General features: G+C 44.9%; 1 protein-coding gene across 1 annotated transcript in view; it reads left to right on the forward strand.

Moving 5' to 3' along the window:
* Pitpnc1 (phosphatidylinositol transfer protein cytoplasmic 1) overlaps positions 1-15,371 on the forward strand; it is a 261,209-nt gene that overhangs the window by 129,864 nt on the left and 115,974 nt on the right. Inside the window, exon 2 of the mRNA XM_034505249.2 lies at positions 3,056-3,204. Within this exon, the coding sequence (XP_034361140.1) occupies positions 3,056-3,204 (149 nt within the window). The remainder of the gene's footprint in view (positions 1-3,055; positions 3,205-15,371) is intronic.

Raw genomic sequence — 15,371 nt, forward strand, 5'->3', positions numbered from 1 at the left:
GTCAGCACACGTATTATTTATTTCTTTATTTATTTTAAAATGTATTATTATTATGCGTGCGGCCCTGCAGACGATTGTATGTGTGCTGGCATGTGTGCCACAGCACGCATGTGGTGGTAACAGGACAACTTTGTTGGGTCAGTTCCTCTCCTACCCTTCCGTTGGTTCCAGGGATTGAACTCAGGATGCCTGGCTTGTGAAACAGGCACCTTCACCTGCCGAGCCAGACTCTCACTGACCCTGAAGTCTGTACATTCATGTAGGCTGTCCAGCCAGCATGCTCCAGGGATCATCCTTTCTCCATCTCCACACTGCTGGGAGTCTAGATGCTCTCCATGCTCAGCCTTCTCAGGGTGGTCGGGGTCTTAGCTTAGGACCTTATGCTTGCGTGCCGAGCACTGCACTGAGAGCCATTCCCCAGCCCCTGTGCTGCGTTATTAAGCCTGCCTGACAAAGCGACCCACACTAGATAGTTAAACCACAGCCATTTATTTTCCTTGAAGCCTGGAGATCAGAACCAAAATCAGAGTGTGAACAAAGCATTCTTTTTATGAAGGTTTGGTATGGGAGCATCTATCCCAGACCCCAATCTAATGGCTTATTGAGGCCACCCGTTCTTCATACAATCTCTCTATATATATCCCTGTTTGTCTCTGCTCTAATTTAGTCTAAGGACACCGGTCATGCTGGATTAAAGCCCACTCTGATGGCATCTTTTAAATATATATGATCATCACCCTTTGAACTCTGGGAAGGGAGACACTTCAACCCATAACACATTAAGTTACTTCGGTGTCAATATTTCATTCCTTTTTGTGGCTGAGTAGTATTCCACTGTCGGTGGCCATCCAGTTTTTAAGCATCGTGTCCAAGCAGCTGCTATGGACATCTGCACCCGCTGAGCAGCAGAGTGCCTCTCTCAGCTTGTGTGTGGTGGACCACTTATCTCTCAAGTATAGCTTCCCCATCCTTGTGGGAAGGATCGCTTTTGGGAACAGAAGTAAAAGCAGTAACTGGGCAGAGGGAAAGCCAGGTCAAGCAAGCCTCATAGCCTCTGGTTCATTTTAAAAGATGGATTTCTCTTCCAGCTCCCCCCTCCTCTTCTGTGCTTATCTTGTACCTTCTCTCCCACAAGTTCACAAACACATATTAAAAGCATTTTAAACACTGGCTCGTTCTGGACAGGGCTGTGGCCAGATAGGAAGCCTAGCCCTTGGAGAGGAGCCAGCCAACAGCCTGATCCGTTGTCATGGTTACTGGGCCTGGTGCCTTGAGCTGGCTGCAGAGCAGAGCCTGCTCAGAGCTTCTTCACCGCCCCTTCCATGCACCTGCCTCAGCATGGAAGAGGGACCTTGGGACAAGAGACCTCTCAGCTTTGGGACCAACCGCGATGCTGACTTGAATATTTCAGCTGCCTCTAAAGTTAGAATCGATTCTTCTCTTGCACACAGACAGGGGCTCTGCATCCCTGCTAGCCGAGGGCCTTTGTGGGAACAACTTGGCATCCTCATTAGCTTCCAGGAGAGTCGGGCTTTGGCGGTGGTGACATTGTGTGTTGGCTCACACTGACTGTGTAAGGAGAGTCACAGCAGGGTCCTGACCTGAGCAGACATGTTCCCTATCCAATGTTTGTAACCCTCTCCCCCCGCCCCGCCCCAAATGTGGCATCAAATTCATTTGCCAGTTCAGGAGTCCATTGGGGAAAGCAGCACCTGCTGGCCTTAGATTGGGCTTTTTTGGGTTTTTGGGGTTGGTTGGTTTGAGTCATTATTGTTGCTTTTTTTAAATTGTACTAATTTTTTGTCGTATGTGCGGTACAAGTGCCATAGCACATATGTATGGGTCAGAAAATCTTGCAGGATCCATTCTCTCCTTTTACTGTGTGGGTTTCGGGGATCACACTCATGTCATCAGGCTTGGTGACAAGTGCTCAGACTGGAGTGTTTTGAGAGGAAGGAAGGAGAGTTGAACAACCTGGGGGTGAAGACAGTGCAGAAAATGTCTCTGTCCCAGGTTGCTCCGGGGTATCCTTGTAGGTTGATGAACTCCAGAAGGCCCCACGCTGATAGTAGATTTGGGTGACAGCGATCCAGAGATACCAAGGATATTCCTCAATGTGGCACAGTATTCTGGAACTCAGGTTTTTTAGCTGTGGGATGTGTTTGGAGCTTTTCAAGCATCTAGGGGCCTTCACATTAGTGGCTCATGTTTGTATCTGAGTGGCTGAGGCAGGATTGACAAGTTCCAGGCAGAGAGAGAGAGAGTAAGAAACAGAGAGAGGCAGGCAGGCAGACTGCCTCAAAAACAGTAATTTTTGCCTAGCATGAATGAAAGCCTAGGTTCGGTTCCCAGCGTTGAATAAAACAGGCTTGGGTGGTACTCACCTGGCATCCCAGTACCTGGTGGTTCTTGGAGGCGGAAGGAGCAGAAGTTTAATGCCATCCCTGGCTTCATGATGAGTTTGAGGCCAGCTTGAGCTTTGTAAGACCTGTCTCAAAAACAAAACAAGACAAAGGCGGGAGGTGGAGGGGGGCGGGGTGGGAAAAAAAAAAAAACCCAACTTTTCTCACGCTCCTGTCTAGCCACCTGTGAGAACTGCTATTCTAGGCGGGACAAGATGCAGTGACAGTTAATCCTTATGCCCAGCAATGCTGCCAGTTAGCTACAGAGCCAGAACAGAAATAACACACCCTAGGCTGCCTTTGGCCAAGCCAAATAGGACACCAGCTCCCTTTAACCCTGTATGTCCAGAATGGAAGGCAAGGTGGACCCTAGTTCTCAGCTTGTGCACCCTCAGTATGGGCCTTAAAGACCACCAGGTATGGCCGCTCGTATTGTTCTCAGGAATGTGCCGTTTCTACATTCTGCTCACAGCCAGCCCTCTGCCAAGCTCCAAGGACAGTCACCTTAGACCCCAGTGGCTGCTGACTTTTCTCAGCAGAAGGCACTGATGTGATTTGTTGCTGTGTGCCCTGTCATTGGAGGACAGCGTGGGGGATTCATCAGTGGCAAGCCGGTGCTAACCTCTCTGTCTCCATTCCTGTTTGATTTGCAGTACAAAATCGGACAGCTGTATATGATCAGCAAACACAGCCATGAGCAGAGTGACCGGGGAGAAGGGGTAGAGGTCGTGCAAAACGAGCCCTTTGAGGACCCTCACCATGGCAATGGGCAGTTCACGGAGAAGCGAGTCTATCTCAACAGGTAAGCCATTGCAGCAGCGGAGCCCCTCCCACCTGGCGCCGTGCATGCGGTAAGGTCGCTAGAAATCCGTTACGCCACCCTGACAGCCACCCATATTATTGCTTCAAAACCAGAATCATCAGGAGAATGTGAAGTTTACCTTTGATGACATAAGAGGAAATCTGATCTATGCCTAGGACAGTATTAATTGCGGGAGGGGCGGGGGGGGAAAGAAACGGGCATATCTTGACATTGTAGGGATAACCCGGACCCACAGCCCCTGTGGCTATGGGTCTTGATTATTAGTTTTTTTACGTTCTATCAGATGACTAACCAGGAGTCCACTAAGAAAATTAACTAAGTGACCAGAGCGGCGACTAAGGTGGCTTCCATTTCTCCAAGGGACCCCACCCCTCCTGCAGTCAATATTCTCCATTTGGGGCAGATTAGGATCCAGCACTAACCAAGGCTGTGTTTTCTGCTTTGCAAAGTGTATTTTTATTGTCTTCTGTTGTTTTACTGCCCGTGGCATAGTTGGTTCTCGGGGCTTGTCTGAGCTTCTCCCCGTTTTATCCCATCCAGCCTTGGCTTTTCTGTTCAGTGCTTTGCCGGGTCACAATATTTGTAGTGAAGGTCTGGGAGGTGGCTCTGTCAGGAGGGTGTTTGCAGTGTAAGTACAAGAGCCCTGAGCTTGGATCCCCAGCACCCAGGTAAAGAACTGAGCATAGCAGGGCCTGCTTGTAATTCCAGTACTGGAGATGCAGAGACAGGATTATTCCAGGAACTTACTGGCCGGCCAGTCTAGCCAGATCAGAGAGCTCCAGGTTCAAGAAGAGACTCTTTGTTTTTAAAACACACACACACACACACACACACACACACACACACACACACACACACGGATAGTGGTTGAGGAAGACACACCCGATATTGATCTCTTACTTCCTTGTACATACACAAACACAAAAACACTACAAAGAATATTTGTGAAATATGAAATATCTTTTATTGAAGTTAACTATCTAGCAAACAAGACTTGTATTAGCCTTTCCACAAGTCCATTTACACACACACACGCACACACCTCTGCTACTGCTGTATCTACTGGTTCATTTTTGACCGCTGAGAAGCCTTCTCAACACTAGCTGGACAATTCCCTGACTTCTTACTCACTGGCCTCTGTGAATGTGTGTTGTCGGCATCGTCATTGTCCCTCCCCTCCCCCCCACCCCTCACCCCCCTTCTCAGTGACTTGGATGTGGTCATCCACTTTTGAGTGGGACCATATTTAAAGACTTCACTCTCCAAAAGGCTAACCCAGACCCTTCTGTCACAAGAAGATACTTCGAGTCTCGTCAGCACAGTGGAGAGAAGGCTTCCAATCCAGTACCTTGCTTGGCAGGGAAGGCCTTGGACTGATCAACCAAATATGCTTTCGTCTGCCTGGGGACGTCGTACCAGGGAATTCTTAAGTCATGATGAAATGTAAATGAGATGAATCTCATTCATCTGCTGGAAGCTGTGGGTTCCCATGATTTAGAAGCTGTCCAGGCCTCAGCCAAATGTTTATCTGCAGGAGTCACTCTGCCCTGGGGACGGCTAGAGACAAATGTCTATGTATTCTTCTGGTCTAGTCTTCTCAGCTTGGAGCGTGTCAAATACATGGGAGCAGGTTCCCCTCAGGGATCACCTCTGAGGAGAAGTGAAGGACATTCGGGAGCTATGGAAAATTCCATTTCTCAGCTCCAGATGTCTTCACTTACCGTTAGTACCAGGGACTGTTCCCCCGCGCACCCGAATGAAGAAGAAGAATATTAGAAACTTTATAACTTTTTTCCTCAAGCAGAAGATGTGTCCAGCTGTCTCTGTCATGTCTGTTTTCTCTATCAAAATATACGATATTTATTTTAAAAGAGTCATAAACATTAGCGAGAGGGAAGGGAGTTATAAATAGAAAAAAACGTGCACTTCCGGTAATAGTAACTGGAGAGATTAGCGCTGCGCCCCCTCCCCCGCTTCCTATGACAAACACAGGATGGAGCGTAACAATACAAAGCTGAGCTTAAAACAAAGAAAGGGAAATCCTTAGTTCCTCGAGCTATAAGGGAACCTGAGCTCATGGACCATCGAGGGCCAGGCCGTGGAAGTTAGGGCCCACCATTGTAGGCCCTACCCGTACCAGAGCAGGAGATATGGTCTCAGGCCCACACAGATGGGGGCTGCAGCCGAGAGTAAGGCATGCGCACTGGTTCATGACAATTGAAGGCTGAGAGACTCAAACTGAAGAGTTGGCTTCAGAGTTAAACATAAAGACAGCTGGGCTGGTGAGATGGCTCAGACGTTAAGAGCACGGACTGCCCTTCCAGAGGTCCCGAGTTCAATTCCCAGCAAAAGACATGTTGGCTCACAACCATGTCTTTTTTTTTTTTTTTTTTTTTTAAGTGCATACAGCTCTTACAAAGGATCATAGTTTGGTTCCCAGCACCAATGATGTCAGGTGACTCGCAACCACTTGTAACTTCTGGTCCAACAGGTTGATGCCTTCAGGATGCTTTCATGGATAACTGCACTTGCGTGAATATATAAACACATATACACACATTTAAAAATAAAAACTACAGTAGTCTTTTGTTTTATGTTGTTTTTTGTTGTTGTTTTTGTTTGTTTATCTGTTTGGTATTTTTTTGAATCAGGGTTTTCTATGTATTCCCGACTATCCTGGAACTCACTCTGTAGACCATGCCGATCTACAGAGATCCACCTGCCTGGGCCTCCTGAGTGCTGGGATTACAGGCAGGTACCACCACCTGCCTTAAACTAAAGTATTTTAAAAAGAAAGAACTAGTAATGGAGATACTTCCACAGAGTTAAAACTGAAGAAAAAGAAGGTCAAGAGAAGAACTTGGCAAACACCAGGGAGGAGCTGGCTGACACCAGCAGCAGTGCCTAGCTGCTGCGTGTTTGTAGCATCAAAACAATAACAACAACAGAAGATAAAAAGAGTCATTTTAATGAAGGAAGACTCCAATGTAACACTCCAAAGTGTTACATAGTTTAGAGATTGAAGAGAGATGTTGACTGTTTTTGTTTGTTGTTTCTTGAGACAGTGTCTTACTATATAGATCAAGCTGACTTTGAACTCGCAGAGATTTGCCTGTCTCTGTCTCCCTAGTGCTGGGACTAAAGACATGCATTGCCCCACCCAACCCTCTTTTCTTTTTTAAGGCAAGCATAAATATTCAAAAGGTAAACATAATCTCCAGAGAAACAGGACAGTAAGGAGTGACTTCTCAGGGCAGGAATAAGGTGACAAAGTAAGCTGAAGTGTCCACTCATTTCCCTTTGCGACCTAGTTGTGCCCAACAAGACATCAATTTTTTTTTTTTATCTATAATTAAATGAGACAGATGTTCAAGGCCTCTCTTTGTGTTCAAAAGGGCCAGCATCTGCTTTTGAGAAAGGGAGGGAGTTCCTGAATCATGTTTTCCAAGTTGATTAATGCCAAGGTCATACTTTTATGAGCAAGGACCAGTTACATAAATTATCTTCTGTCAGTGTTTTATTTATGCCATTATAGTAGAGAGACCTCCCAGGACTAAAACCAAAAAAGAGAAAGGGGGAAGAGAGACAGAGCACTGGAGGACATGAATGCTGCCTGCCCTGTGAGTGTTGACAGTGGAATTGAACAAGAACAGTACTGAACAGCAAAAGTACAAGAACACCTTAGTGATAGACCATGTGCCTACCATGTACAAGGTGCCAGAACTGCAAATAAAAATATTTACACACATTAATCTCAGGGACATAAATTTAAGAAAAAAATTTTCTTTATGAAACATAAGCATGTCAAATCCCTCAGAGAATAATAATAAACCATCATCCAAATTTGGTCCCTAAATCCATTATATTAACATTAAATAAATCCTCCAGTTTACCTCTCTGCAGTAAAGTGGTGAGGAGGGCAGGAGGTTCAGAAATTGAAGGTGATGGTAGGCTCCGGAGCTCATGTTTGTGGGGCAAGCCATCTTCCCAGCCCCAATAGAGCTATCATGAGACCCTGGTGAGGAACTTACGAGTGTTCAGTGTATGAGGCTGCACGGATTAGATCTCCAGTCAGCAACATAGCCAAACCTCTAGCTCACTGCATACATACAAAAATAAATCATAGATCAATAAAATCCCTAAATGTTGAAAATGGTAGCAAATACAGATAAACATTCTTTATTATCAGCAGATTAGGATAAAGCTAACATGAAATAAAGACAAAGACTGGCGATTTTATAGCATTAATATTGAGAGCACCTACGTAGCAGAAAAAAATACACTCTAAAAATATACCTTTATATAATAGAAGATACCTAAATTTAAAATTTTTTATCTCTAACTAGAAGAATATATTTATAATGTTTGTAGTGGGAAAATTCTGGTACTTAATAGAAGTTTTTCTCATCAATTTAAAATATATATTTATTTGAGTGTGTGTTTGTGTGTCCTTCTGTGTATCTCTGTGTATGTGTCCCTCTGCATGTTCCTCTGTGTGTCCCTGTATGTATGTGCACATGAGTGCAGTGCCCATGGAGGCCACAAGAGGGCATCAGATTCAGATTCCCAGGTATAGGAATTAGAGGTGGTTGTGAACTGCCTTATGTAGGTGCTGGGAAGTGAACTTGGCTCCTCTGCAAAAGCACTTTGTGTTCTTGACCAGTATTTTTGGTTTTTGTTTTTTAATTAAAAAAATTTTTAAACCACATAATCCATTTGAAAGGGTCATTGAGAAAGGGGTTGGAAATTTGACTCAGAGAAGTGTGAATAGTACAGACATGAAAAAACACTGTCCTCATAAAAAGTCAAGGAAACAGATTCAAGCAAGGGCATCTCTTTCTACACACATCAGGGTGACAAGAATTACAGTCCTGTGAGTCTCGGGATTAACAAGGATATGAGAACACAACCGGCTTTAAGTGCTGTGGAGGAAGCTATACACAGATATCACGTCTTCACTGGCAGCAATGGGAAAAGATGAAAGTATGTTCCCATCTCCGTTTATCTCACGGCAGAACCCTAGTGGAACCACCGTCCTGTGCGCAAGAGACAGGCGCCACGCAATCCATCCTACGCCTGCTGCAATGGAGAATAAACTAGAACTATCCAGAGATCTCCAATGGAAGTACGAACAGTGGTGCAGTTGCATGGTGGAAAATTCCACTGTGCTTTGGCTTAATGAAACAGATTTACTCTGACAAATTTCATAAAGTGAAATAGGCAAGCTATAGAAAGACGAACAGCAAAAAAAAAAAAAAAAAAAAAAAAAAAAAAAGTCTGGCTAAGTAGCTAGATGTATTCTTAATGTTCTTTTGAGAAATCCACAGCTAGGAAGGATTATGAGTCTAAAATTCTCATCAAGAAGCTTCAATCAGGAAAACTTTAGTCATTTTGCATGAAGGATCATCTTCCAAGATGAAATTAAACAGGGACAAGTCTTATCTTCAGATGCCCAAATGCCGCTTATATGATGACAGGATAAAGGGCTAGGGAAGTATTAGCCATGCTAGCCTCAAGACCCAAGTTCGGGCCCTGTACCCAGCTTAAAAGAAAACCAACCAACCAACAACAAAATAGACAGATGCAGTAGCAAGTATCCATAATCCCAGCACACCTGAGTGTTGTGGGAGGCAGAGAAGGAACAATCGCCCGGAAGCTTGCACGCCAGCTAGCCTGGAGTTTGTAATCCATCAGCAGAAATGAGAGAGCCCTTTCTTAATACAGTGGATCATGTGAACTGACTCCTTCCCATCCTGACAGTAGGCAGCCCAATACGCATACGCACACTTACACAATAATTAAGCAAAAAGAATTGGATAAAACATTGTTGCTTATTAATGGTATATTTAAAAATAAACCAGTGATTTGGGGGATGCTGGAGCGATGTCTGGGGTGTTCAGAGCCCTCTCTGTTCTTCCAGAGGACCTAACTTCAATTCCTAGCTCCTATAAGGCTGCTTGCACCTGCCTGTAACTCCAGTTCAGAGTATCCAACGTTCTCACACAGACACATATGCAGGCAAAACATCCATGCATATAAAATAAAAAAATAAATTTTGAAAAACCCGGTGATTTGGGCTGGTATTTCAATTTGAAGCAATTATGTAGTATATACACAAAAAATACTGCTTGTATGTGTAGGTTTGCGTGTGTGCATACTAGACACAGAATTGTAGACATTACCATCGACTGCCATCCATAAAAGGAAAGTATAACTGTCTATAACATGTATTGGTCCACCTTAATTTTTTCTGTCTTTTCCTCAGTGGTTCATTTTTAAATGGAGAGAGCCACACTGTGTGTTGAGGAGGCTGTTATAATAACTAGAAACCTAAGGGTATGAAGATTCTCTGAAGATGATGGAGACTAGAGCCGAGGCACCATGCTGTTAGATGAACAAGAATTAGCTCTTCATGTGCTTGAAACCCAACACGGCTGACACCAATGGGTGGGGATGGCAGGGGGAAAAAACGCTGTACTCTCAGTTAATGGGAGAAATTTCTAGGCAGACTAACCATGTGATCGCACAGTTGAGAGCTTTTGAGTCTGTTATGAAAACAGTTGGACAATCCCATCAGATGGTGGATTCAGTTGGACAAACCCAGGACATACTTTAGTATGCCTTTTCTACTCAATATATATATACTCAAATATATATATACTCAATATATGTCTTATATATTGAGTATATATATATATATATATATATATATATATATATATACTCAATATATGTCTTAGGCATAATCTTGACTTTCCCTCTGTACGAGTGAGTAACCAAAGAGGCAGTGTCTAATCAGTTTCCTTTCCAGAAGTCATCTGAGTTTTAGCTTCCTTTTTTTATGAGTCTAAACTACTAAACTATGTCTATCCTTTTACTCACCTGAAAGAGATATGACCGTAATGGGCTGGGGAGATGGCTCAGCCACTAAAAGACTAGGCTTACAACCAAAAATATAAGAGATAAGCCCATATCTTTTTGTATGTATGTATGTATATTAAAGTAATTATTTTAGACCCTTAGCAACAGGAAGATATGACTTCACAAAAGGGAAAATATTGATATATGAACAGCTTTGCACAGTTGGCATGCTCCTATAATCCCAGTGCTCAGAAGGCTGATTAAGGAAATTTGAAAGTTCAAGTCCAGCCTGGGCTAATAGTGAGATCCTGATACAAGCAAGAGTTAGTAAGATGGATTGATTCCCATAACCACAAAATAAAATCTAATCCATTGCTCTGTGGCAACATACCCTTTGAGCTACTCCGTGTTGACCCACGGTCCACATGCAAAAGTCATACGATTGTCATGTGCACATGTAACCTCAGACTTCTTTGTATTCATAAGTCACCTACCTGTGTGTTGAAATCTTATACACGCAAGCGAGTATACAGCTTCGGAGGGAATCCTTTAGGGAGTTAAGGCATGGTTCTTGTTTTCTGATCAAGGGAGGGCCCAAGGCTGATTAGATTTAACATTTGTGAATCTGATTTTCTTGAGGTTGTTGGTCTTGAAGGACAGACTGCCTGTAGCTATTAGTCCTCGGTACCCATGTAATGGGTTCTATTATCACATGCAGTGTCCTGTGGATCTGAGTTAACAAATGGGCAGATTGAGTAGATGCTTCTTTGCATCAATCTGTATGGGTTTGGAAACGTTGCTCACTGTAACCCTGAGCACTTCTGGGTGTATTCAAAGCCCGTGTAACTAGGGCCGACTCTTCAGCTAATGTAAAAAGAAGAAAATTGCCCAAAGGGGAGATAGATTGAGCCATAATTATTATTACCAAGCAAATCTCAGACACTCATCTCTCAGGGAGCAGTGCACTTTGGCTGACAGGTAAGGTATCTATGGGGACAAATGGAAGACTGGCCAAAACGGCAATTTGAGGTTCTATCAATGAAGCTGCCAGCAAAAGAAAGTCTGTTGTAAGCAGAAAGAACAGTTTAATGGCAGGATGTCAGGGACCCATAGAATTATCTGGAAACAAATGAATGGGCAGGAATCAAGGCAGCTCCAGAATCCAAGAACTCAGGATGACAGTGGTCTTTAAGCAGAGCCCAAAGGTGACTTCTGTAAGTTGTCCCCACCCCTGCTGCCTCCAGCTGTCGCTACCATAGTTGCTATGGATAACTTGCAACCTTTCCATCCCTCAAGCCCTTGTTCCAAACCCAAACACTGTCATGTGCAGACTGCAGATTAGCTGGCTAGCTGAACACAGAATCATTGCATAATGACATGATAGTGGAAGGGGCCATGGATGGATAGGAAGACATCTGAAAGGAGGGTGAAAAAAAAACAGGCAACAGGGAAGGAAGAAAACATAGTGTGCTTTTGCTCCTCTGAATCTCTATTTAAGGGTGTGTGTGTGTGTGTGTGTGTGTGTGTATGTGAGAGAGAGAGGGGTGGGGGAGGGAGAGGGAGGATTGGGGAGGGTGATGCAGGGGTGAACATGAGCAAGGAACATTGGTATATATATGAAAATCTCACGATGAAACTTATTATTTTGTACACTAACTACACACAGGGCTATGCATCCATGCTCAGCTTTCAACATGGGCTCATGGGATTTGAACTCAGGTCCTCACGATTGTGCAGCAAGCACATTTACCCACTGAGCCATCACCCTAGTCTCTTGTGGTTTGGGTGTGCAGGTCTCTCATGACCACAATGTCAGTCATCTCTTTACACACTCTGGCCATTGTATTTCTTCTTTCGCAGTGTCTGTCTAGTTGGGTACCAGTTATTTTAGAAGTCCCCTCTCATTTTCCAGGGAGTACAGGATTATTCCAGCCCCTTTTCACTAGGCAAGTGACCTGTTGGGTGTGACTGACATTTTGGAGCACCCGATGGATTTGGTGGGTTAGGTGTGTTATGATGTATCAGTCTACCACACGAACACCATCACAACACACTTGCTGGTTGCCCTTGGGCCTTAGATCTGGTTCCTTTAACCAAGCAAGCGACATTTCTTGGCTAACCTTCATAATCCCTGGTTTCAACCGGCATCCAAGAGAGGAGACAAAATATTAGTCGGATTCTGGGATAGTGATTATAAATAAAACTGTCACCTGGTAACATGGAAGGTGAATGTGGCACTTAATGGTGACGTCACCTTCGGGAAATTGAAGGTCACCTGAGAGAGAAGCCTCTGGACACATCTCTGGGAGCTTGTCTGAATCAGGTAAACCTAGGAAGTTAATTGAAGCGTGAAGACTGGGCCTCAGTGAGGTCAGCACTGTACTGGGCTGAGGTCTTAGCCTGCGTGAGGAACAGCATTTGCCACAGTCTTCATGCTAACTGCAGAGGCAGCATGTCCAGCGACCTTAGGTTCCCTCCCTCCATGTCTTCTCCACCATAACTGTAAACCTTGAGCTGTGAGCCCTGACAAACTCTTGCTCCCTTAGGTTCTCCTCTCAGCAGGAGGCATGTCTCAGCAATAGAATACGTACATGACACATCCTTTACTCTTCAGGGTTTGCCACCATCATGGCTTCAGGATTATTTAGGCCATGGTGGCATCTGTCCTTCAGGAAGACCACCAGCTTCCTGTGGAGATCCCATTGCCTGCCTGACTCAGTGTGCACAAAGACACCCATGTTCTTCCCAGCATGTGGGAGGACCTTCCCCTGCAATCTCTCCAGCCTCTAGCAGCTTTTGTAGGAGAGGGCAAAGCTTCTAGAATTCCTGAATCCTTCCTCACCAAGGGTGCAGCATCACCATCTGGTTCTGTTACTCAGCAGTAACTCTTGCTGCCGTAGCTTGGGTCTCTCTCTTTCCCATTTCCCCTTCCTGTGCTCCAACCTCTTCCAGATCTTCTGAGCCAACGAATGCCATTCCCCAGATCATCCTCAGAGTCAGCTCCATGCCCAGCGAAGCGTGTGTGGCTTTGTGAGAGCCTGCTGTCTAGGCAACAGGTGACAGAGAAAGTGTCAGACTCTCTGACCTAATTGCCCATCTCCATGGATTCTCAGGGAACCTTCATGGTCATTATTGACTTCTCAATACAGAAATGATCCTCATTCACTAGAAAATATTTTGCAGGACTGGGAAGATGGCTCACTGGGTAACATTGAGTTTGGGTTCCAGCACCTATATTAAAAGCCAGATATGGCTGTGTAGCCCACTATAATAATGCCGGAGAGTGAAACAGGAGGATTGTGGGAACTCATTGGTCACAGCCAGGCTCCAAGTTCAGTGACCCTGTCTCAAGGAATAAGGGAGAGAATGATAGGTCAGGACACACACACACACACACACACACCCTTCTCTGGCTCCCACACATGTCCCATCCTTGGACACACATGTGCATGTGCACCAGGCTCACAAGAGCTAAATATTACGGGGTCTGGAGTTGTAGTCAGTGGTAAAGCTACTTACATATCATGCCAAGATTCTGGGTTCATTTCCAATCAGTGCTACAACACACACATATACTTATGCCCATGAACATACATATACATATATACACATACACATGCATGTACATGTTGCAGCCTGAGCTGCCCCACACTTGGGCGTCAAAATGTTGGAAGCCGCTCTAGCCCACGCTTCGGGGGCCAAAATGTCTTGGACCACTCTATCAATGTTGGGACCCGTACTGCCAAAGCCTTGGGGACTAACTTGTTAGCCCGCACTGCCCCAAGCAGCTCTGGTCTGCGGGTTGGGGTTCAGCAAGAGAGAGAGTGAGGACAGACGGGAGGAATGGAGACCAGACAGAGTGTGATTCAATCCCGTTTATTCTTCAGTTTCTCTTCTCTCCAAGTCCCAAGTCTTGAGTTCCTAGTCCCTAGTTCCTAGTCCCTAGTGTCTCCAAGTTCCAAGTTTCTTCTTCTAAGTGCCAAGTGCCTAATGTCTAATAACTAACTCCAAGTTGTTCTCTCTAACCTAATTCCTAGTTCCAAGTTGTACTCTCTGAAGTGTCTGATTCTCTGTTACTCCAAATTGTTCTGAACTCTCCTGTCTGCCTCTCGCCTTTTATATGTCTCACTTCTAAGCCACGCCTCTAAGTCACGCCTTTAATCAGGCCCTTAGGTCTTGTCTCTAAATCTGATCTCTAAGGCACACCCTTAAGTCACACACCTTTAAGTCACACACCCAAGGGAAAATCCTGGGTATCTAAAGCAAGATGTTATCAGAGTGTGCTCAGCTGTTGTAGGCTAATGTAATCAAGTCTCTTTTCAGGGTATATGGCTCAAGATGGCTACAAGGATGATAGCCGCCTTCTGTCGACTCCCCACATGTACACATACACACATGGCAGCTAATATTATTCTAGGTGCCAGCGCTGCAACATAGTTCTAGTTGGGAAGAACAGAGAGTGCCCTGTAACTATAATCGATCAGAATATTATTTTAGATTTTATGTTCTATATACAATGTGTCAATAACATATCACACGATCAGTATAGGGAGTGTCTTCATGGCTGCTTCATACACATGCATATTTATGGATATGGGAAGAAAGAGAAAGCTATAGAACAATACTACTGTATGTGACAGACTTCCTCCTTTCCTGCCTTTTGGCACCTGCTATTTCATTCTGTCCCCATCTCAATAACTTGATAACATGTCAAAAAGACTGCTCCTGCCCACCCTCTGTCACCTCCATCCCTGCCAACTGCTCCAATGACATCCTAGCAGGCACGGTGCCAGTGGATTTGTCTCAGTCCTGAAGATACTGCTGACGTGAGCAATTGGCTCCTTAAAGCTTCCAGCCTGCTGATGACATAGCCTAATGCGGTTCCAGCAGAGGCTTCCAAAACCCTATACCAGGCTAGCCCCTTCCTTTCCCTACATCTAATGCAAAGTCTCATTAAGATGGGGGCAATGTCTATGTTCAGATTCAGGGAACTTGGGTTCTGTATAGTTTCTGCATGTGAAGTTAAAGTAGCCCCGCCTCCCACAGGTGAGGGCACGCTCATCCATAAACTCTGCCTGTCTGTGTTGCCAGATAGTCACCACAGGAGGAGCACAAACAAGAGCTGGGGAGATGGCGTGTGGGGTACAGCACTTGCTGCAGGTATGAGGAGCTGTGTTCAGATCACCTGAACACAGATTAAAAAACCAGACACAGCAGTCTTGTCTGTAACCTTAGCTTTGTTATGATGGCAAGATGGGAGTTGGACACAAGAGTCCCCAGATGCT

Source organism: Arvicanthis niloticus, chromosome 6 (genome assembly GCF_011762505.2).
Source record: "Arvicanthis niloticus isolate mArvNil1 chromosome 6, mArvNil1.pat.X, whole genome shotgun sequence".
NCBI classification, from domain to species: Eukaryota; Metazoa; Chordata; class Mammalia; order Rodentia; family Muridae; genus Arvicanthis; species Arvicanthis niloticus.